The sequence below is a fragment of the Hipposideros armiger genome, unplaced genomic scaffold (assembly GCF_001890085.2).
Source record: "Hipposideros armiger isolate ML-2016 unplaced genomic scaffold, ASM189008v1 scaffold_62, whole genome shotgun sequence".
NCBI classification, from domain to species: Eukaryota; Metazoa; Chordata; class Mammalia; order Chiroptera; family Hipposideridae; genus Hipposideros; species Hipposideros armiger.
Window position 1 is genome coordinate 1,776,223 of NW_017731412.1, and position 23,216 is coordinate 1,799,438.

General features: G+C 48.7%; 2 protein-coding genes across 5 annotated transcripts in view; one reads left to right on the top strand and one right to left on the bottom strand.

Moving 5' to 3' along the window:
- Positions 1-2,177, top strand: part of RITA1 (RBPJ interacting and tubulin associated 1) — a 6,666-nt gene extending 4,489 nt beyond the window's left edge. Inside the window, exon 2 of the mRNA XM_019641578.1 lies at positions 1,156-2,177. Coding sequence (XP_019497123.1) covers positions 1,156-1,710 — 555 coding nt within the window. The 3' untranslated portion in view covers positions 1,711-2,177. The remainder of the gene's footprint in view (positions 1-1,155) is intronic.
- Positions 2,178-2,272: 95 nt separating this feature from the next.
- DRC10 (dynein regulatory complex subunit 10) lies at positions 2,273-23,213 on the bottom strand. 4 transcript variants are annotated; one of them, XM_019641561.1, is made up of 6 exons: positions 23,095-23,213; positions 17,967-18,064; positions 9,641-10,466; positions 6,937-7,170; positions 4,779-4,850; positions 2,273-3,342 (listed from the first exon to the last, which is right to left on the bottom strand). In XM_019641561.1, exons 3-6 carry the CDS (start codon positions 10,367-10,369, stop codon positions 2,830-2,832), a joined length of 1,548 nt encoding a protein of 515 aa, XP_019497106.1. In that variant the 5' UTR covers positions 10,370-10,466; positions 17,967-18,064; positions 23,095-23,213; the 3' UTR covers positions 2,273-2,829. The 4 variants fall into 4 exon arrangements, with proteins under 4 accessions (XP_019497106.1, XP_019497105.1, XP_019497104.1 ...); XM_019641560.1 differs by lacking the exon at positions 23,095-23,213 and adding an exon at positions 21,996-22,159; XM_019641559.1 differs by lacking the exon at positions 17,967-18,064.
- Positions 23,214-23,216: the final 3 nt, after the last annotated feature.

Consider the following 23,216-nt stretch of genomic DNA (forward strand, 5'->3'; position numbering starts at 1 on the left):
GTTTTGATTAGTTAATCAAGTGGCAAAAGGCTGACTTTTCAAAGATTTGAAGTTTGGGAATGGAAGCACTTTCAGTCCTGGCCAAAAAAACCAGGGACCTGACACGCCGCACAGGTATGCCATGAATACTTGTGGGATTAATTTTAAAAATAACTGCTGAACAAATCTAATTAAAAGTGAGAGGCCTCGAAGGACTGATTTACCGATGGAGAGCTTGGGTCCTTGAGCCGGGCTGGATTTGAATCTTGTCTCTTCCCTCCTTCTTGCTGTGGGGCCTTACCCTCCCCTCTGCCTCAGTTTTCTTATCTATAAAATGGGATTATCACTATCTCCCTCTTGTGGATGTTGTGAGAAATAATTAGATAATGCATGTGACATGTTGAGTCCAGGGCCTGCACATGAAAAGCCACCAGTAAATATTCAAAATTTTAAAAAGATTCTCTGGTGAGGCCAGGTCAGCTTACAACAGAAGTTCAAACTGAATACCCTCTCCATGCCAGGCGCTGCGCTGTGCAATTTCAAATTCAACTTCATAGTCGGAAGGACCATGGGACTGCAAAGGGTTTGGCTGATGAGGTCACTAGGAAAAAAGAAGAGTGGTGGGTAAAAGAAAAAAGTGAAGGTTGTAAAGACTAGGGTTATATTAATCGGGACTCCTGGTTGCAAGTGACAGAAAACTTACCCAAACTGGCTTTAACAGAAAAAGCATTTGGGGCTCAAATAACAGGGGCTCAAACTGTCACTGGGATTCTGTGTCCATCTTAGCACAGCTTTCCGCCATACGTTCCAGGTGAGATGGCTACCAGCTACTTTGCCCTTACATCTGCCAGCTTATCAGGGCCAGAAAAACACCTGTTTCCTAGTGGTTTCAGCAAAGGTCCTACAGTACACTCTCATTGGACAGAATGGGTCATATGACCATTCATGAGCCAATCGGTGTGGCCAGGAGGATGGAATATGCAGATTGGCCAGGCCTAGGGTACATGCCAGGGAGTAAGGGGTAGAGTCACGAATCAGGGGCAAAACAACAGAGATGGGGGTAGTTGTACCTGAGGGGGCTGTGGCTTCACTGTGGGTGCCAGGCTGGGAGACCGGGACTTCAGGGATCTGGTAGGTGCCTGGTAGGGGGTGGAATGGGTGACATTAAGGTTGTAGGGTTTGTTCACTCCCCTAGCTCACTGTGTTTCTCTTCCCTTTGCCAGACTCATCAGCCACACTCCTTCCTACTGTGATGAGTCACTATTTGGCTCCCGACCCAAGGGCAGCAGCTGGGAAGCCCCGTGGATGGCGAAGGGGGATGCCGCAAAACTCCACGCCCTCTTCTGGACACCCCCAGCTACTCCCAGGGGCAGCCATTCACCCCGCCCCAGAGAGACCCCACTGCGTGCCATTCACCCAGCTGGTTCCTGCAAGACAGAGCCCAAGGTGGCAGCAGACTTCCGGAAGTTGTCCATGGATGGGATAGACTTTCCACGGCCTCTGAGGCGGGAGCGTTCCCATTCCCTCACCCGCCTGAATGTCCCCAGCACTGGCCACCCACCCACCGGTGGCCCCCACACAAATGGGCCTCGGGATCCCAGGCCTTCCCTGTCGGGGGTGACCTTCCGGAGCCCCTTGGTGACTCCCAGGGCTCACTCAGTCAGTGTTTCAGTGCCAGCTACCCCCCGACAAGGTGGGGCCACCCAGAAACCAAAGCCCCCTTGGAAATGAATTTCTTGGTCCTTTCAACAGGTTTGCCCATGGGGTCACAGCACAGGGTACAGTTTCAGAGGACAGCACAGGTGGGGGCTTCTTGGGAGACCACCAGGCATTGGAGAAGCCCTCCTAGGGGCAGACGCAGCAAGGGTGGGCAGTGCCCCCTTCAATTCTGACAATCTGTAGTTCCCTCCTCCCCCTTCCATGTGGATTTAGGGCCACCCCTTAAGATGCCTGTTCTAGTCCTGTCAGAGCCACATGCTGTATCAGTGCCAACCCAGGGATGCCCCCCAGAAGGGACCCTCCACCATCACTCCCGCGTGTCTTGCTGCAAGTCTGGAGGCCTCCGGAGTTTTGCCAGGCACGATGTGTGGACCACAGTTATCTGGGTGATATGTGGGTGGACATTTTTTATTTTAATAGTCACGTATTTATTCTCATGTATTCAATATATCAGTAGCTCATTAAAGCCATGACTTCTAGCGATTTCTTTTTCTTTAGGGGAAAGGCCAGGGTTAGGCCTGAGCTGATTTAAATAACAAAGTTAAATACATAACGGAAGTGGCGGAAGTCACGACAGTGGCGAGTGGGCAACTGACTGACGTTTGGGGACACCGGCCTCAGGCATCACTCGGCTCCTGCCATCAGTCTGAGCTCATACCGCTAACTAGTGGGTCGGCTGGGGTAACCTGTCTGCAGCCTCTGCCATCTAATGGGTGCTGCAGCTAAGCCCTAGAAGATGTGTACGCCCAGGGTATCTGATGATGAGATGTTTCCAGAAAAAGCAGAAAGCTGGCTTTCTGTGAGACAGTCCCTGATTTTTAAAATGCCAGCACTGAATTAAAAAAGACATTGTTCAACTACCTGGGCTCCAAGTAAAGCCAGTGTGAGGTGGCTGCTTCGTGACCTTGGGACTCCTGAGTTTCCACAGTGCTGGGTGGGGGAGAAGTGGACAAACAGACTATCCCAGGGCAGGGGCTGAGGCAGTGTGAAGCCCTGATTCTCCTGGAGTTCTCAGCCTGCCCCCAGGACCCCTGTGGGCAGTCCTGGTGCGTGGTGTGTCCATCACGGCCATGGCGGTTTCTGGTCTGGGACCAAGGGGGCTCCAGCGTGGGGTCTGGCTTCCCACGGAGGCTAAAGGAAGGGATGGTTATGTGCTGGCGCCCTGGCCTGCATGCTCTCATGCAAATAGCATCGGCAAGCTCCAACAGGCACACAGCCAACAGCCCTGGGTAAAATAAGGTTTATTTGTAGAATGTGCTTTAAAATGGTTTTTAATTTTGGAAAAGCGTTAAAGCCATCATCGCAGGGCTCCCCGGTCCAGTGGCTTCCTAGCCTGTTCTCTGGGAGGTGAGGGGCGCAAAGGGTACTGGGGGTCAGAGCCGGGCTGGGGGGAGGGGGCCTCACTTGCCCTTGGCCTTCGCTCTGCCCTTGCCGCGCTTCTTCTTGGACCTGAGCATGGAGCGGACCAGGTAGCCCTTCCACACGGCCTGGATGAGCGTGGCAGCCCGCACCATGTGTAGCATCTCCTGCTCGGCCTCCCAGTTCTTCTTGGAGTTGATCTCCCGCTCTTCCCGGATCTGGGAGAACTCCTCCACCAGGGCGCTGTGCCTGTACTTCAGTTCCTCCAACTGGGCCTTCTCCTCCCTGTGGATGATGTCCAGCTCCTCGTACTCGTCCTGGGGAGCGGCGGGGTGGGGGTCACCAGGCACCAGGCCTACCTGCCGCCCTTCTCTGCACACCCCCCCCCCACACCCTTCCCAAAGGGGCTTCCACCCCCAGCAGTGCTGCCTGCACTAAGCCCTTCTGCCTCCGAGGCCCGGATGAGAATGGAAGAGGTGATGAGGTCACACCTAGCTCCAGGTGGGACCCCACGGAAAGAATTTCAGGTACTAGGAAAGAACCCGGCTTGTGCGTTGGCCAGACTGAGTTCAGATCCCAGCTCGGCAGCACCCTGAGAGGCTTCGTCTTTCAAGCCTTCATTTTTCCTCATCTGAAACATGGGGACAGTTGCAATCCTGGGAACGGGGTGGGTGGGGGCCGTTTCTAGGATTAAATGACAGGTGGATGTAATGACTGGATATAGGGCCAGGCACACAGTGAGGACATAAACAAATGCAAGCTGCTGCCACTGAAGCTGTCCATGTCACAAAGATACCCAGAGCTGAACCGGTGGCCGAGTTCCGCAGTTCTTCCTTATGTCTAACTGCGGCCTCTCCTGCTGTAATTCACACCTACGTCCCTCCCTTCCGTTAATGTTTACCAGGCATCTACCAGAAGCAAAGGACTTTCAGAAGACACAGGGTTGGTCAGGAATCCACCCCTCTCTTTGGGACTAGAGAAACAACAGCACAGTCTCCAAAGCGTCCCTAGAGCGCTCATGGTTAGACAGAGCCAGACCCCGACTTGCCCTTCCCTGAACACCACGCCTGACTTGGGACCACTCAGAGGCCGATGTCACCTCCATTGCTCGCTAGACCTCCCTGGTCCTGAAGCCAGAGCTGGGTAGAGGGCTTGGGGGGCACCCCCGTTTTGCAGGCTTCCATTTCCTGAGCACTTCCTCCGGGCCAGATCCTATGCTGGGTACAGGCATTTGCGACAGTGGCGCCTCACTGAATCCCCACCATGGTCCCAGCACCTGGCGTATCTCAGGCACTCAGGCGAGCTCAGGCCTGACTGCAGGGGGATGAGTCCTGGCTTGGGGGGTGGGGCTGGGGTGGGGGTGGGGAGGAGGCCTGGTGCTGGCAGGAGCTGGAGGAGGAGGGAACAGAGAGTTTGGGATGTGGACACTAGATGGAGCCAGGATCATTGGGCCTGGCGTCAAGCACGTTTTCGTGGCTCACAGCTTCTGGCTCCTTCCTTCCCCACCTCTCCCCTCACCGTCCCAGGCTAGACAAACCCTTAAGCCTAAGAAAGGGGTAGGGAAGGGGCCTGCTGCAGGCCCACATTCCAAGGCCTCCCCAGGGAGGCCCGGAGCTTGGCACAGACCATGGACCACGCTGGGGCTTCTCCTCCCATCCCCTCATTCCTAGAGGATCTTGGGAAATATACTTGAGAGAGACATACTATGCGGTGACAAATACCTGCTTTTCGCTCATCTCCGTGTCGTATTTCTGGATCCAGTTCTCAATTTCTGTCTCCACTTTATATTTCTTCTAAAAAAAAAAAAACCCCCAATTAGTCACTGTTTGGAGGGTTTGTGTTAGCTATAAACAGCCCTGAACACTCTTCGCATCAGCCGGCCCTGTGGTAGGGGCTTCACACTCCTCACCTGTAAGTCCACACAAGGTAGGTTTCTCCTCCACGTCTCAGGTGAGGAAGCTGAGAATCAGACGGGCTAACTCACTTGCCCAAGGTCAAAGAGCTGATGGGGAGGAGAACCTAGATTTGAAGCCAGCAGTCCGGCTCCAGAACTTTCTAAGCAGATGGAGCAGCAGGGGTGGGGAAAAGCTTGCGGTGTTTAAAGAACAGAAGTGGGGCCAGGGCGGCTGACACGGAGTGGCTAAGGAGGAGCATGGTCCCAGGGAGGGCAGAGTGAGAAGCTGTGTCACAGAGGGAGTGTCAGCAGGAGAAGGGAGTGTGGATTCTAGTGGCAAGGAAGCCATTGGATGGATTTAAATGCAGGGGAATGAAGTGATCTAATCTTGTTTTTCCAAGATCAGTTCCCATGTGTACAGTGGAATATGACAGGGCCATAAAAAGGGATGAAGTGCCAAAAAATGCGACGTGAATGAACCCTGAACACATGATGTTAAGTGAAAGAAGCCACCTCCAAAAGGTATTATTATATGATTCCATGTCTATGACGTGTGCAGAATGGGCAAATCCATAGACAGGAAGGAAATGCATGGTTGTCAGGGGCCAGAGGGTGGGGAGCATGGGTGTGGGGTTTTATTTTGAGGAAACGAAAATGTTTTGGAACTAGACAGAGATGATGGTTGTACAATACTGTGAATGCCACTGAACTGTTCACTTTAAAATGGTTCATTTTAGGTTATGTGAATTTCACCTTAATTTACAAAGAAATACAACAATCCAGCTTCCTAATTCTATAGAACAAGAGTTCCTAACTTGGGCACCATGGATGGGCTGGCTTTGGGGGGCCTGTGACCCCCAAGAATTATCCACCTGTGTGTTTATGTGCATTTATGCCCATGGTTTCCATCAGATGCTCAAGAGTTGTGACACTAAAATGAAACTGAGAAGAAGTATCAGAAAAGGTGCCCTTCATGAAGAAAGGGATTTGGAAGCAAACTGGGTGCAGGTTGACTGAGCCTGGGTCTTGACTGAGATGATGGAGAAGGCAAACGAAGAAATGATATTTATTGAGCACCTACTATGTGCCAGCTCCATCATCTCATTGAATTCTTACAATGACCCATTAAGACTGATTTGATCAGGCCGGCTGAGTGGCTCATTGGTTAACAGTTGGCTTGGGAGCGCAAGCTCTGAGCAGCAGGGCCGCCGGTTCGGATCCCACATATGAGGGCCAGTGATGCTGTGCCCTCTACATAAGATGGTGAACAACAGCTCGACCTGGAGCTGGGCTGCCATGAGTCGCCAGCAACGGTGTAGGCTGCAGCCCCTGCTGCAGTGGGCTGCCGTGACCTACTGTGAGTGGCTGGCAGCCAGCATGAGCAGCCGGCAGTCGGTGTGAGCTGCCCATGAGCCGCTGTGAGCAGCCGTCCAATGGCCGGTGACTGATCTGCCTCACCCGGGAAGAGCGCAATGATCACAATACCAACATGGGCCAGTGAAGCGACGTCTTCCACAATGAGAGTGAAGAACCAAAGGACAGCACCTTGTCTGTTCCCCTTCCCGGACTCCCCAATGCTGTTCCCTCCCCCAATTCCCCAATGAAATCTTTAAAAAAAAAAAAAAAAGACTGATTTGATCACTTTCATTTTAAAGATGTGGCAACTGAGGCTCAGAGCGAGTTAATTGGCCTGAGGTTTGTGTGCTCCTCCACTTCCTTTGCACGGCAGTTGACAAGTGGGTTTTATCATCGCTGTGGGCCTCAGAGGAGTTAGAGAACTTGCCCAAGGTCACTGAGCAGCCGTGCAGCAGAATGGGACGTGGTCTCTCTGCCCCCAGTCCCAAAGGACGCTGGCTCAATCCTGAGCTTCCTTTCTCCCCAGGTGGCTGGGGCCGCCCTGGCCTTCCCTACACGCTGGACCTTTCTTTACCCAGCCCCCGGCCCCGATGGCCCCATCACCCCTTCCTCCCCACTTCCCAGGGTACCTTCCTCAGCGCCTGCTCGGCCTCCCGGTTCTCCACGAGCAGGTTGTGGAACTGTGACTGCAGCTGCAGGGTCTCCTGCCGGATCTTGGCCACCCTGGCCTGTGAGGCCTGGAAATCTGCCTTCTGCTGCTTCTCGGACTCATGCTTGGTGCGAAGGAGGCTTTTCTCTGAGAACCTGAGCACCTGGTGCAGGTGATTTTTCAGTTCTTGGATCACAAAGTTCTCTTTCTGCGCCTGGGTCAGGAAGAGGAGAGGCTCCCTTCACACCTAGGTGACCACCGATCATCACAGGAGAAGCCGGCCATTCCTGCACGCTCCTCAGGGCGGGGCATGCTACCTGCATTATCACCTCTGTCTCATCCAGAGCCCGGGTTCTTAGTCATCCGTCTCTACTTCCTGGCACAAATGAAGGGCACGGGGGTGATGAGCAAGGCCCCAGGAGAGGTCTGGAACAGTGGCAACGCTCCTGCCCGGGGCACAGCAGGGGAGTGCCCAGTTGGCCCAGACAGAGTGTGAGCCTGAAGGTGTGAGATAAACACACCCTGTGGGACTGCCGCCTGCCCTCCCTAACGGCCTGGCTTGTCCCCTGCCCTCAGTTGGTTCTAAAATAGGAATGAGGGAGGAGGAGGACACGCTGTTTTGTAAATAAGCTTGAAAGGCTGACCACAAGCATTGGAGTCTCCCTCTGAATCCACCGGAGCTTGGCTGGCCCATGAGCTGGCTTCAGCTGGCAGCAGCGCTGCAGCGGATCTGAGCTCACGTCCCACACATAGGGAGCAGGGCAGGCAGGGGCGCCTTTTGGGCAAGGCCTCATGCTCTAGGTGTTGGCTTTTAGAGCAGGCGGTATTATAATATTAGCAGTCCAAGCTTTTCTTGTGGACTCCATAACATGCTTGACTGATGTCACCCCCTCACTGAGGTCCAGTGACATGAAATTTGTTGACCTAGAAAAACTGGAATTTGACTTGGAAGCCCCAAGCTGGTTCTACTACCCGAATGGGACCAGCAAAGCCATTTGGGGCCCTCTCCCTGTCCCTAGGTGGCACCCTGCCAACCTATGAGTGGCCTACTCTGATTGAGCACACAGGAGCCTGTCACCTCTCCACTCAGCAAAGAGCGACTATGTCCCCCTTTTGTGCCTGGCTCTCTGGGGACACAGTGGAGGGCCAAAAGAGACAAGGTGCCTGTCCTCTTGTCGGGGAGCCAGACCCAAATCAAATCATCAGCTAATCATCAATGCAAATATTTATCAACAAACTCGAATAAAAAGGACAAAATCAGTGAGAACGTAAGGAAGGGGGGCTGCCTGAGTTAGTGAATGGGGGGTGGGGGTGCAAATAGCTTCATAGGGCCTCGAGCTCTCACCTGTCACAGGGATGAAAATGGAAGTGCCTGTGGCAGTGCTGGCCAGCTGTCCCCCAAGATCTGTCCCCCCTGGAAAGGCTATGGGGCAGAATGTTCTGCTGGGAACGTGGCCCCAGCTACAGACCACCTTTCCCAGCATCCTTTGCCACTGGGTGTGGCTAAGAACTGGTGACATGATGGGGGGCAGCTGGAGCAGCCGTCTAGGTCCACAGTTAGAAGGCCCATGTGGGGGACAGCAGAGACGCCAGGCGGAGTGAGCCTGGGCCCCTGGCAACTTTAGGAAGCAGAGCTTCTACGCCAGCTCCAGCTTTTCCATCAGAGAGAAATGTATTTCCATTGACGAAGCCACTGTTGTTTTGGGTATCTCTGTTTTAGCAGCCAAACCTATACTTAATATGCCACCTCGGGACTTAGTAAGGCTTTATATGTAAAGCATAATACATGTATGTGTCCCAAATGGTTATTACTAGATTGGGGTCATTTCTCTACTTAGAAATTCTTCTAGCACTTCCACCCATCCCACCTGCCCCTTGCCTTCAGAACAAAGACCACATTCCTTGATTAGGACTCAAACCCTGTGTGATCTGTCTCCTGCCCGCTCCCCATGCCCATCTTTACCCTCTTCCTTCTGGTTCGCTGGCAGTCCTTGGGTTTCTGAACCAGCCAGGCCTATTCCCTTCTTTGGACCTAGGTATACACACTCCCCTCCACCTGGGACAGGGGTCTGCAAACAAAGGGCCACAGGCCAAATCTGGCCAGCCGCCTGCATTTGTAAATAAAGTTTTCTTGGAACATAGCGCATTCCAAGAAAATGGATTGTTTTCTGGCTGCGTTCGCACTATAACGGCCGCGGTGGGTTCAGGAGAGGCAACTGAGATTGCCTGGCTCGCAAAGCCTAAGGTATTTACTATCCAGCCCTCTGTTGAAAAAGTTTGCCTACCCCTGGCCTGGAAGGTTCTTCCCTACCTCACTTGCCTGGCTCACTGCCTCTCATTCTTCATGTCTTGGTTTCAATGGCCCTGACCCTTTTGGTGTAAGTTCAGTTCTTCTGTAACACTGCCTTATCGCACCCGATACGTACCCTTCATTCTACTTCTCAGAACTGTAATTAAATCAGCTCTGTAAGACCTACCTTCCCTACTGTGAACTCCATGAGGTTGGGACCATGTGGGCTTATTCATAAGACATAGGCACCTATAACAGTAAGTACTCAAAACCATATTTGTGGAATAAATGAAAACAGCTATTGAAATCACAGGGGGGAAAAACCCAGCCAACTACCACAAGATTTGGGCCCCTCCCTGAAACTTGACCCATACTGTGAAGGATCCATCCATACCTTTGCATGCCTGTTCTTTGAGCTCGCAGCCAATTCCTGTTCAAGGGCATCGATGACCTCCTGGTTCCTCTTGTTCCGTCTAGTGAGATCCTGGAGGAAATGAGCCTTGTCTCTAGCCTCCATGGGACTAGTGAGGAGCTTCTCAAACAGGAAACCCCGGAGTTCTAGCAGGCTATCAATGAAACTCTGGGCTTCTGCGCTTCTACCCAGTGACTCCATCTGCAAGAGCCTGGCAGCCTGCGGGTTACTGAGCAGGAGCCTCAGGAGGTTCTTGGTGGATTCTCTGACCTGCTGCATAAGTGGGGGGAGGTGGGACTTGTGCTGCTGTACACAGAGGAGGCGGTCTCTGAACCAACCTTCGTCCTTGAACTCCTCTTCCGCCCGCAACCGCCTTTCTTCATCCTGCAGGTAACTGAATTTGTCCAGGAGGACCTGGGAGAGGTCTTCATGCTCCCTCACCGCTTTCATGATGTCGTCTCCCAGCATCCCCTCCAGACCCTCGCTAGTGGATGCCACAGATGACAGCAGGGTCACCAACTCCACCTTGTGGATGGTCTCGTCCAGGACGAACATGATCCTCTTGGTCTCAATGGTGGTGAGTTTGCTCTTAGAGGGGACCAAGGATTTTAGCGAGAAGGCTGGCTTTTTAGGTGCCTCTGCCAACAGCCTTATTCTGTTGATGTTGGGACCTTGGTAGAGAGGGGCCAAGGCGACGCTGTCTAAAGCCATTTAATGAGCAGCCTTGTCTTCGTTATGTCCTGGGAGACTGAGACTTTGGTAGACCAGATGATGGGTCTCCTGCTTTTTTTTATTATCCCTAGGCACCCTGAAAAAAGAGAGGAGTAAGCAGTTAGTAGAGCCGGGCAGACATCAGTGTGGCCACAGGGGCTGTAAACTTGCCATTGAGAGTTCTTTGTGGGTGCTCTGCAGCTTTTACACAGAACCTCTCACTGGAAGCAGTTGTTCGCTTTGTGAGAGTGTCAGGGCCACATGGGTAGGAGGACCCAGGGTGGCTCTGGGTCTCGGGCACGTGTGTCAGGCAGGGACGACCAGGAATGCTGACATCACTCTAAGTATTCAAATACAGAAAACTGAGATGATGCAGGTGATGGAAGAGCCGAGAGGCCCACCAGGGGAGCCAGCCCCCCCAGTAACTGTTAATGGCAGGAAGCCACCACAGGAGGAGGTAGTAAGCTTGGGGATCAGGGTCGCCCAGGGAAGCTGGAACCACAGCCATTTCCTGTCCCGGAGGAGCTGTGGCCAGTGCTGGAAACACAGCCCAAAGCAGAAAAAGGGGAGAAATACTCTGGTTTCTCCCTCTCTTCCACCCTCCGATCTAACAGCAGTGTCTCCCATTGGCCACGCCCAGGGAGAAACCAATGGACAAGGCAGCCTGCTGGAGGCAGCTGCCCAAGACAAAGAGCAAACAGTGGAGCCGAGCCGACAGCAAACAGGACCAGCCCAGCACACTGGCGCTGGTGGTTAAGTGTGGATTTGAAAAATCGGGGTGGGGCGAACAATGACTTGGAAATAAAATTTAAAAAAAACAAAAAACTGTTTCACTCGGGCCGGCCGAGTGGCGCGATGGTTAAGAACTCGCTTGGGACGCCAGAGGGCCCCGGTTCGGATCCCACATGTGAGGGCCAGTGACACTGCCCTCCACAGCTAAGATGCTGAACAACAGCTCAACCTGGAGCTGGGCTGCCATGAGTCGCCGGCGACAGCGTGGGCTGCAGCCCCTGTGGCAGTGGGTTGCCATGGGCTACCGTATGTAGCCAGCAGCCAGTGTGAGCGGCCAGCAGCCGCAGTGAGCGGCCGTCCAGAAGCCGGCGACTGATCTGCCTCGCCAGAGAAGAGCGCAATGATGGTGCCAACTTGGGCCAGTGAAGCAACGTCCTCCACAACTAGATTGAAGAACAAAAACGACTGCAACTTGTCTGTTCCCCTTCCCCCAATTCCCCAGCACTGTTCCCATCCCCCCAATTCCCCAATTAAAAAAAATAATAAAAAATAAAAAATAAAAACTGTTTCACTCAATGCAAAGTTATATCCTGGCCGGCCCAGCACACTGGCACTGGTGGTTAAGTGTGGATTTGAAAAATCGGGGTGGAGCGAACAATGACTTGGAAATATAATTTAAAACACCCAAAAAACTGTTTCGCTCAATGCAAAGTTATATCCTGGCCGGCCCAGCACACTGGCACTGGTGGTTAAGTGTGGATTTGAAAAATCGGGGTGGAGCGAACAATGACTTGGAAATATAATTAAAAAAACCCAAAAAACTGTTTCGCTCAATGCAAAGTTATATCCTGGAACAGAAAAAAAAGGACATAAGTAGGAAAACTGGTGAAGTCCAAATCAAGTCGATAGTTCGGCTAATAGCGGGGCGCCAATGTGAATTTCTTAGTCTGAGAAACACAGCACGGTGATCGAAGATGTTAACATCAGGGGGGAGCTGAATGAAGGGCATGCGGGAATTCTGTACCATCTTTGCAGCCTTTCGGTAAATCTACAACTAGTACAAAATGAAAAGCTTACAGAAAAGAGTGCCTTCAGGAGAATCTGTGCCGGCAATCAGAAGTCAATAATTTGCGTTGCCTACGTGGCACGATGGCTAAGAGAACTAGCTTTGCAGCAGCCCCACTTGGGTTCAGATCCTTGCTCGGATAGCTAATTCCTCCTAAGCCTGGGCTTCATTGGCCACAAGACAGGATCTTCAGATTCGATGGGATGTTTCTGGCACAGGGGCCGGACATTGTGAGTGCTCAACAAATAATAACTAACATGAGCCCAGGGAAACGGAAATCCCAAGTCTAGGACTTCAGTGATTTCCCCCTCTGAAGTCTCTGGGCCCTGCTGGAGGTCCAGATGTACCCACTGGATGCCTGCTGCCCTGGATGGGCGGGGCCCCCAACATACTGTGTCTAAGATGGACCCCACCATGTGCGCACCCCTCAGCCTGCTCCTTCCCTGTCCCTGTCTTGATGCTCAGCAATTCCTCGTGGCTCAAGTCAGAAACCTGAGTGCCACTCCTCACTCTTCTTTGCCCCCTACATCCAGTCGGTCACCCCCGTCTATCAGGGTTTACCCCTCCACAGCTCCTGGTCCACTGCCTTCTCAGCAGCCTCTCTGCCACTAAGGGATTTATCATCTCTCACTTAGATGATCACAGAGCTCCTTAACAGGTCTGCTTACATCTGCTTCTGCTCCCTGCAATAAAGGTCACCCCTGGGGTAATCTGTTCTGGTATTTATTGAGCCCCCGGGGATATAAAAGAGACGGCAAGGTAAGGGTCCTGTCCTCCCAGGGTTTAGAACCTAGTTTAGGATAGGACTCCTGCACACACGAGGGTTCAGCAAGCATAGGAGGAAGGGGAGAAAGCTGTGACTAGATCGAGATTATGGCCGGCCTCCAACACCAGAGTGGGGACTTTTGTCTTGGAGGAAATTGGAATCCACTGTGATTTCAGGAAAAGCATTAACAGGATAAAATCAGATATTTGAGAAAGATCTGTTCTATGGGTGATTTCTAGGGAAAGGGCTGGTGGTGGTGGGTAGATAGGTTGAGATATTATGAACCTTCCACTCAAGGGCCTTTGCCCCTGCCGTGTCTTTTTCTTGAAACGCTCTTCTCTGTCCTTCTTGTCAAATGTATTCATGATACTCAGATCTCAGCTCAAGTGTTACTTCTTCAGTGGAGCTCTTCCTGGGCTTCCAGGCTGGGTCAAGTTCTCATTACAGGTTCTCACAAGGCTACGGCTCTTGATGGCGGGCACCATCCGCCATCCCAACCTCCGTCCCTCTTGCTTGCCTCTCCTGTAGAGGCTGGAAATACTTAATGTTCACCTTCTCAGCCTCCTTTACAGCTAAGAGTGGCTATCCACACAGCTCAAGCCAATGAAATAGAAAGAAGGAAGAATCGATGGGACGATGAGGGAAAGACAGTTTTGAGTTTGGGTGACTCAGAAAGAATGGTGGAGCCCTTGAGACACTAGGGAACTAGGGAGAGGGAGTTTGGAAGGGAAGACAAAGAGCTCAGTTTTAAACTCATTTGAGTTCTAGCTGTCATGCCTAGAGCAGACCGTGGACAAGGATGTTTTGGTTCTCCCCCGATCCATTTCCTCTTTGTCAGGTGACAGCACCGCAGTTCTCCTTTAAGGCACTCGTCCATTCTTCAACTGTGTGCTGTCTTGGTGGGACTGCCAATCAAAGAGCCCTGCTTTCATCCTCCTGGGAATTCTGAAGGGTGACCCATGGATGGGAGCCGATTCATGCCAGTGGCAGGCTCCTGAAGACCCTGCTACCAAGATCCCCAGAACCTCCTCGGCTGCTGTCCTTTCTGAGGTTCATCAACTTTTCCCGGCAACCTTTTGTTTCGCCAGGATCAGTTTCTGTTGCTTGCAATCGGAGAACCCTGGCTGACAAAAGATTCTAGGCAACTGACAACACAAGGCTGAGGGAGCTCCTTGGGAGACCTTGGGGATGGAGATATAAATGCAAGGGAGAAGGAAGTGACTATCTAAAGCCACAAAAGATCATCTTCAGTTCACCAAAGCAGAGAGTAAAGAGAGAGAAAGGGAGGGCTCGTCCTGAAAAATAACGTCTTCAGGACAGCCTCAGCACTTCCTCAGCCTCTCCGAGGATGAAGGATCTTTGCCCCATGGCCATAGGATGACTGTGACCAAAGCGTTTCAGGAACGCACTTCTTCCCACTGTCCCCCAGAGCTCTCGGGTATAAATAAAAAACGCCTGAATTCTTCAGAGATGGCGACTAAAAGTGCAACATTATATGAAACGTTTCCAATTTGCTTTCAGCCAAATTACCTCTCGTGCTTTAAAGGGCAAACTTGTTTTCTTTGATTATGATGACGCCCATCAGTCCTTGACAGCTCATTTGGGTGAACAAGAAAAAGCCCGTGGAACTAGGATTGGGGGGGAAAATGCAGCTGACTCTGATGACAAAAAATCGCTGGAGAATCTCTTTTCCTTGAATTCTAATATGATCATTTCATGTCCTTTTTTAATACCATCAACCTTAATATTTAAATCATTTCCAGCATAAGCCTCTCCTTTGAACATTCCTGCCCTGAGAGTGAAGCAAGATTGTTAATGGATGGGGAGCTTTAATTGGATCTTCCCTTTATTTGTCATTAATTCTGCTGATGAACTTTATAAATGGAAATATATCTTTATTATGCAAATTATACCTTGTCTTCATTCAGATGGGCTGGTTGGATATTTTATTACTTTCACTATCAGAACATGGAAGAAAAAAAAAAAGGTTTGAGGTAAATTATATTTTTTTCCCTTGGGGAGAAAAAAGGAGAAGAAAACCCAACACCTACAACTACCCCACAAATTCTACACTGGTACGGGGAGAAGTCAGAGGGTGTTATAAAAACTGGAGTGTGTGTATATATGTGGGGGGGAGTCTCATTTTAAGGAATGCCATTTGAATATTAGCTAACTCTTGAGAAACTACTATGTGCTGAACACTGCTAATTTTATATGAATTAACTCCTTTATTCCTCACAACAATCTTATGAGGTGGGTGCTTTTATTACCTCCATTTTATAGATGATAAAAGGGAGACAGAAGGAGGTTGGATGTTTCTATTAGTTTATAGCTAAAAAGTGCTAGAGCTGGGATTTCAGCCCCAGGGCTTGTACCCCCAAACCACTATTCTGTCCACCAGTCACCCAGTTTTCAGATTGACTTCTATGGTGGACATAGGAGAATGATTCTTTGTTGGTCCAGTATCAATGGGTCCTGTCAAGTAGAGACTTAGAGAACAGGTGTATTTAAGATTCAGTTCCCATAGCATTCAATCTGCTTAACTACCGATAAGACTATTCATATTTGTTGTTTTATTATCTGTAAACACACACACACACACACACACACACACGACTTGATCCACCTTCCTATGCCACACAATGCTCCTACTGATGTCATGTTCCCATGGGTACACCCAGGATTAGACAGTTTGCAACAATAAAGCTGTCACTCTATCCCTTTCTCCTGAAGAAAGCTTTTCAAGGGTGCAAGTGAGTGAGAGCAACTAAAGTCTCTTAGGGTAAGCTTTGAATCATCTCACACTGGTTTTTATACTTTTGAGTCAATCACACACATACTTTGGAATTTATTATCAACTAATCGCCAAGACACACATATACCTGATCACGACACAGGAATCATAGCACAGCATGACACCACGCCACACGCAGCAGAGCTGATGGAAAAGGGCTTTCATGAGGGTTGGTTAGTTCTACTTCAGTGTTGCCCAAATCTCTCTCAATAGCATGCCACCTTTGTGATTTCTGCCAAATCTATAGACCAAATTGTACTATGATCAATGTAAGTTTTTTTTTTTTTTAAAGATTTGATTGGGGAATTGGAGAATTGGGGAAGGGGAACGGCCAAGTTGTTGTCCTTCAATCTTAGTTGTGGAGGGCGCAGCTAGCTCAGCTCCAAGTCCAGTCACCATCTGGCCACCCGACGGCAGCTCGCAGCCGCTCAGCTCAAGATGCCGCCATGTTTAATCTTAGTTGTGGGTGGGCATAGCCTACCATCCCATGCGGGAGTTGAACCGGCAGCTTTGTTGTTAGGAGCATGTGCTCTCACCAGCTGAGCCATCCTGCCACCTGTTGGCAGCTCAGCCCGGTCGCAGCTCACTGGCCCATGTGGGAATCAAACCAGTGACCCTGTTGCTCAGAACTCACGCTCTTAACCGACTGAGCAGATCGGCCGGCCCTCAGTGTAATTTTTTAAAAGTATACTTTTATCCTTAAGTACTTTTCATTAAAAAGGAAACTTTCTAGCTCTCCTGTAATTGGAAAATCTATGTCACTTTCTTTAAGTAGAAGCTAATAATGTCTACGTCCTGATATTATTTCATTCTGGCTAGATACTATTACCCAGGAAAAATGAGTCTGAGACCAGATCTCTGGTGTTAAAAAGCAAGATCATCAAGTGGTAGGGAGATGTTAAAGATATACTAACAAAAAGAGAGAAGAGACAAATTATTAATATCAGAAAGAAAAGAGGGGCCATCACCACTGATCCCATGGATGTTAATATGACAATAAAGGAATATTATGAACAAGTTTATGGCCACAAATTTGATAACCTGGATGAAATGGACCAATTCCTTGAAAGGCACAACTTACCAAAACTCACACAAAGAGAAACAGGGAACCCAAATAAGTCTGTGTCTATTTCAGAAATCAATCATTATTAACCTTCCAAAACAGAAAGCACCATGCCTAGATGATTTCACCGGTGAATTCTACCAAATATTTAAGAAAGAAATTATACCAATTCTCTACAATCTCTTCTATAAAACAGAAGCGAAAGGAATACTTCCGGATTCTATGAGATTAGCATTATTCTAATACCAAAATAAAGACATCATAAGACAGGAAAACGACAGACCAATATATCTCATGAACATAGATGCAAAAATCATCAACAAAACATTCACAAATTGAATCCAACAATAATACATAAAAATTATGTGTTAAGTGGGGTTAATACCTCACATCAACAAGAACAAAAATCACACGATCATATCAATAGATGCAGAAAAAGCATTTGACAGAATCCAATACCCCTTCATGATAACAAAACAAAACAAAAATAAACTCTCTCAGCAAACTGAGAACAGAGTGGAACTCCCTAAACTTGAAAATTTATAAGCATAGGGAATATAGTTGATAATATTGTAATAACTATATATGGTGTCAGGTGTGTACTAGACTTAGAGGGGTGATCACTACAGCTAACATCATACTTAATTGTAGGAAACTAGAGGTTTCTCCCTTAAGATCAGGGACAAGGTAAGGATGTCCCCTCTTACCACTCCTGTTCAACATTGTACTAGAAGTCCTAGCTAATGCAATACAACAAGAAAAGGAAGTAAAATGTATACAGATCGAGAAGAAAGAAATAAAACTATCCTTGTTTGCAGGTGACATGGTTGTTTATGTAGAAAATCCCAAAGAATCAACAAAAACACTCCTGGCAATAAACAATTATAGCAAAGTTGCAGGACATAAGGTTAATATACAAAATACTTAACATCAAGCTGAGAGTTTCTCATTGATGTAACTAGAATTAAGAGAGACCTGCAAAGGGTCTTCGGCAGTCTTCTCATCACGGGAAACAATGTAAATAACTTCAGTGCCATGTGTACATCTCTTCCCAAACCCGATATCACGGAACCAACAAAAGCAACGAAACACATCCTCCTTTAGTACCAGCCTTCTGTTGGAAATTCACAGTGCATGTATTCCTAGACAATTAAATATTTTCTCATTGATTCTTACCTAGCTCTGACTGAGATGTCACGCTTTCCTGGCTCCATTCCTGGTATGTCCCATGACTTGGAACAGAAAAGGCTGCGTTCAGCTTAGATGTGAGCAAGCTAAGGAAGAATAGTTTGGGGTAGGAAATAAGGTTGGGGGTGGAGACGGCAGAGAGAAGTTTTCACGTGAGATGGAGCTGATGGTCTTTGTTTCTATTTTTCTACCCTAGTGAAAAATTTGCAATTTCTGTATAATTACAGGCTGAATAAAGCCATGTTGTGCAGTTCGCAAATTTGCATAGCTTATGGGATGTATTTTGACAGTTCTGCCATGTTTCCGAGAGGTTCTGTTCCCACCCACCCCCATGCACCCTGGCACCTAAACGCTCTCTGCTTCATCCTTATCCTGATGTTGTGCTTAAAACTCAAAGAAGTTTTTTTTTTGTTTTTTTGTTTTTTTTTTTTAGCTGAGCCATCCTGCCAGCTGTTGGCAGCTCAGCGGCAGCTCAGCTCGGGCCGGGCCGGGCATCGAACCGCTGTTGCTCAGAACTTGCACTCTTTTTTTGTTTGTTTGTTTGTTTTTAGCTGAGCCATCCTGCTACCTGTTGGCAGCTCAGCGGCTGCTCAGCTCGGGCTGGACTCGAACCGCTGTTGCTCAGAGCTCAAACTCTTGAGCGAGCTCTTAACCAACTGAGCCACTCGGCCGGCCCAGAACTTGCACTCTTGAGTGAGCTCTTAACCAGCTGAGCCACTCGGCCGGCCCTCAAAGAAGTTTCTAATAGTTCAGGGAGTCTAGGTTGCTTAGTTCCAATTCCACCACTTAACTTGTTGAGTTAATAAGGCAGAAATTGTGCCTTTGATGCAGTCAGAATTTTCCTGTTAGCCTCAGGAAGATCCCACTGGCCTGCACACCACACATTTAGCTTTCTTCAGAAGACTTCTATATGCTTTATCTTCCATGTCTAGAGAGGGGAAAGATAGGGGCTGAAAATGGGCAGAAAATTCACGATGAGGACTGCTATCCCAAGCAACCATCGCACATGAAGAGATGGCCAACGCAGAATTCCCGGTAGGCTCGTTTTCTCACAGGAGGGTGTTGGCACAATAGGATAATGTTACTTCACAAAATAGGTTATGTCCTGTGTTAGAATCAGAAAAGAGTGTCGTGTTTTAATAGTGAAAACTATGGGTCAAGGTTTGGCCTATGGATGGTTTCCCATCCCTGTACTCAGGGAAGGCTTAAAATTTTTAAATAAAAGATTTAAATCGAACTTGTTTTTTTCTTTTTCAGAGTTTAGGTTTTTGGTGTTTTTTTTTTTCTATCACCACTTTTGAACTATTCCCCAATCCTCTCTTGTCCTTTCTGAGAACCCATATTTTGTGGATTGTACTGAGTTTGCAAAAGTTGCCCAGGCAGGGGCTGTAGCAATAAACGCTGGAGGGATTAACAGACAGGATCTCCAATGTGGTGATGGCTCTGTGGCCGTGGCTGCAATGTTGTCCCGTGCTTTGGAGACAGACGACAAAGAACAGTGACCAGGGATGGGAGGGAATGTGCTCCTGGGGACAGATTTCTAAACTGCTAGTTACAATGAACAACTCTTTGCCAGCTAAGTGGCTCAGTTGGTTAAGAGCTTGCTCATAGAGCAACAGGGTCGCTGGTTCGATTCCCACATGGGCCTGAGCTGAGCTGCTGCTGAGCTGCCAACAGGTTGCAGGATGGCTCAGCTAAAAATAAATAAATAAATACAATGAACAACTCTTTGGCCATAGCTATAGCCCTGGGCAAATTTACCTGACCTTCTGGGCTCTCATCTCTGAAGCAGACAAGACCAACGTGAGCCTGCTGCACAGTGGTTAATTTTGTGGGTTCTGATGTCAGACAAATTTGGGGTTCAGCCCCAGTGCATCGCCATTTCCCTGCTGTGTGCCTCGAGGCAAGTCAATCAGCCTCTGTAAGCTTTGGCTTCTTTGTCTGCACAACAGGGACAGTAGCAGGACCCTCACTCGATAGAGGCGCTGTGTGAGTATAAAAATGAAGTGCTGGCTCAATACCGTTTAGCTTTTATTAATTTTATGATGACTTGAACAATGATATAATTTAATATTAACAACTGGATACTTCTCAAAGGAGAAGATGTATTTTTCCTCACAATAGCATATACATTTTTGTGAGAAGGGTTTGTAAAGAGCCAAAGGAGAGCCACTTTTTACTATTTCTGTGTTTTAATTTTTCTGGTTTCTGCAATATTCATGTTTTTCTGTTAGTGACGGAGAACAGAGATCCACCAAACTACTCAGCATTCTCCAGCTTCTTCCTCCTTACAAATTAAAGCATCATGACTTTTAATTCCTCTTTTGGTTACAGTGTAGCTTTTGAAGAGCTTATTTCTGGTTCTATCCAACCGTAGTAATGCATTTAGAATTCTTCTCAAACAAACTTCCCCTACTTAAAAATGTATTTAAATTATAAACTCATAAAATGCAAAACACTGGCTTTTCCTGGCTGACAGATTGTGTGTTAAGAGTGTCTTTTACTCGTAAACCAAGGGTTGTGGCCCTTTAGTGAGTGAAACCAATTTGCCAGTTAAAAATAAGTGAAAGAGAATAGAAAACATTAGCGTGCATTGCGTGCAGTAAGTATTCGTTTGTAATTAAACACATGTCTGGGTCGAGAAGGAAAATGTATTTCTTTGTCTGGCTTGTGGTTAAGAAAACAACCCGTGTTCGAAAGCCCTCATGTTAAAGGCATTACATTGGTCATTAGGCTATAACCTGCTGCTATTATTTGAGAGCTAAGGTCAAAGAGATTCTTTTTGCTGATGCTCTCTATTTCAAACGATCTTGATTTTTAATCACTTTTACTTTTGGTTCTACTAAGTAGGGCCTGCAGGGAAAAGGAGTGTGTGAGAGTGTGTGTGTGTGTGTGTGTGTGTGTGTGTGTGTGATTTGCCTTGCATGAAAATGCCAGTCTAGAACAAGGTTTCTCAACCTCCACACTATTGACATTTTGGGTCAAATGATTCTTTGTGGTGTGGGCTGTCCTGTGCATTGTAGGATGTTTAGCAGCATTCCTGATCTCCACCTACTGGATGCCAGTAGCATCCTTCTACTACTAGTTGCTGATCAGTTGGAGACAAAATGTCTCCAGATATTGCCAGACATCCCTGTGAGGGTGAGGGTGGGGGAGAGGGGTGTGCCCCTGGTTGAGAACCACTGGTCTAGACTGCAATGGCTTGGCTTTGCTATTAAACTCCTGGACTCCCCATCCCAAGTCCAGTGCTCCATCCAGGTTCAAAGGAAGGCTTGTCTAAGCCTGGCTCAGCTCTATGGGACAAGCTGCCATCTGTGCCATCGAAAGCCACCATCAGTTACAGAATCAAGGACAGGCTCACGAGGTGGTGTTAGGAGACCTGGGTGCACTCCTCACCCCTGCCAGGGGCTCTGGGAATAAGTGTGGGTAAATCTCTTATCTCTCTGGCACTTGGGGATATAACACCTGTCCTGGCCACATCAAAGGGAGCTGGGTAGAGGAGGGATGATTTGATAGATCCCTTTGGAGAGTTAAAAGCCCTCTTCAAAGGGAAGTATTATAATATGTTCAGACATGAATCAGGTGGTACATCAGCCTCATTGCCCCAAGTTCTTCTCTCCCAGGGAAAAAGGAAAGTGCATAGGGGAACCTAGCAACCAACTCCCTGCTTAATTCAAATTTTCGCTGCAAACCAAATGAGAACCCCAAGCTAAAACCCCGGCATTTTCATCTGACGGTGTAGACCTGAAATGTGTTCCCAAGGGTACCCTCACTCAGAACCAGGGCAGGGCTCTGTCTGGGATGTCCTGGGCAGCCCGCAGCCCTCCACGCCTGGAGGCAAGAGATTGATGCTATGACTCTGCAGCCTTTGTTACAGCTCCTTTCAATCGAAAGGCTGTTCGGGGCTTTCTGGATGGAGGGTGAAGTCTGGGAAAGGGAATGGTGGGCTAGATTCTTGCTTTCCGCTAACAACATTTTATATTCAGACAAGGCATAAACAGCGACCTCGGAACTCACCCCTTCTCACTCTTGACTTTGCCACCATTTTCACTCCTTGGCGGATTGTCCTTGTCCTGTCCTGGTTATCCCAGCTGTGAATCTCACTTCCTCTTGATTGCCTTACAGGGGGACCAGGGCCTAAGAAAGTCTCCCTGGTTTGATCGATTAGAAAATTCAGCCATCACCCCTTCCCTCATTGCTTTTTGAGGAGAGGATTTATTGACTTCCTCACTCCATCCTTCTGGAAGAGAATCTCTGCAGGTGGAATTTTACATTTACCTGTATGTCAGTATTTGATTAACGTCTAAATCTCTCACATGAGACAAGTTTCAGGAGGGAAGGAATGAAGTTTGTTGTATCGATTGCTCCACCCCAGCATCTAGTAGTAAGTACTACTCGGCAAATACTTGTTGAATATATGAATATTCAAGGTATGGAAAGAGGTAGTTCTGTTGGAGCTATTTTAAGCGGGAAGACTCAAGGATGGATGCGTTTTAGGAAGAAAGTTGCTACTATTTACTGAGCACTTACTATGTGCCTCCGTTTCACGCTGAGCTCTTCATTGCCTTACCTCATTCAATCCTCACAGCAAACCCTGTGTCTTAAACGTGTAAACAAAATCATTTTAAGGACAGGGATGGGAGTTAAGTTTCAAAGGTAGCACAATAGGCAGAAATTGGCGTCATCAAAATGACCTAATTTAAACACTCACTCAAGTGAGATGCCTTTCATTGCATGCTCACCCTGGAATATATGGCCATTGGGTGGAATGGAAAGGGACTTATAAACTATCCTCACACCCCCAGCACCTACATTGGACTTGAAATTAGTTAACTTTGGTGTGACTCCACTGGACTCCACGTTTTATGGATGAGAAAGCGGGGCCATGAAGATGATAAGCGGAGGGGCAGAGTACATCGAAGGTGTCCACTGGTCCTTGCAGGTGGTCGAGGGGAAGGTCCTGATGAGGCAGGGTCTGGAGAGCAGGGTGCTGGGGCGGGGACGATGTCACGGGGGGCGGGGGAGCTATTGATTCCTCAGGGAGCCAAAGACAGTGAGCTGGTCCCCATTCCACATCTCCCTTTTATCCCCAGCCTTTCCCAACGTGGTCACTCACCTGCTCCAAGGCCTCCAGGTTTCTCTAGTCAGTTACCTCCAAGGTACCCGCGTTGCTAGGTTACCCGCCAAACTCAGAAGACGGGACTCGGCGTCTGATTTTTCCTTTTCACCATTCAATAG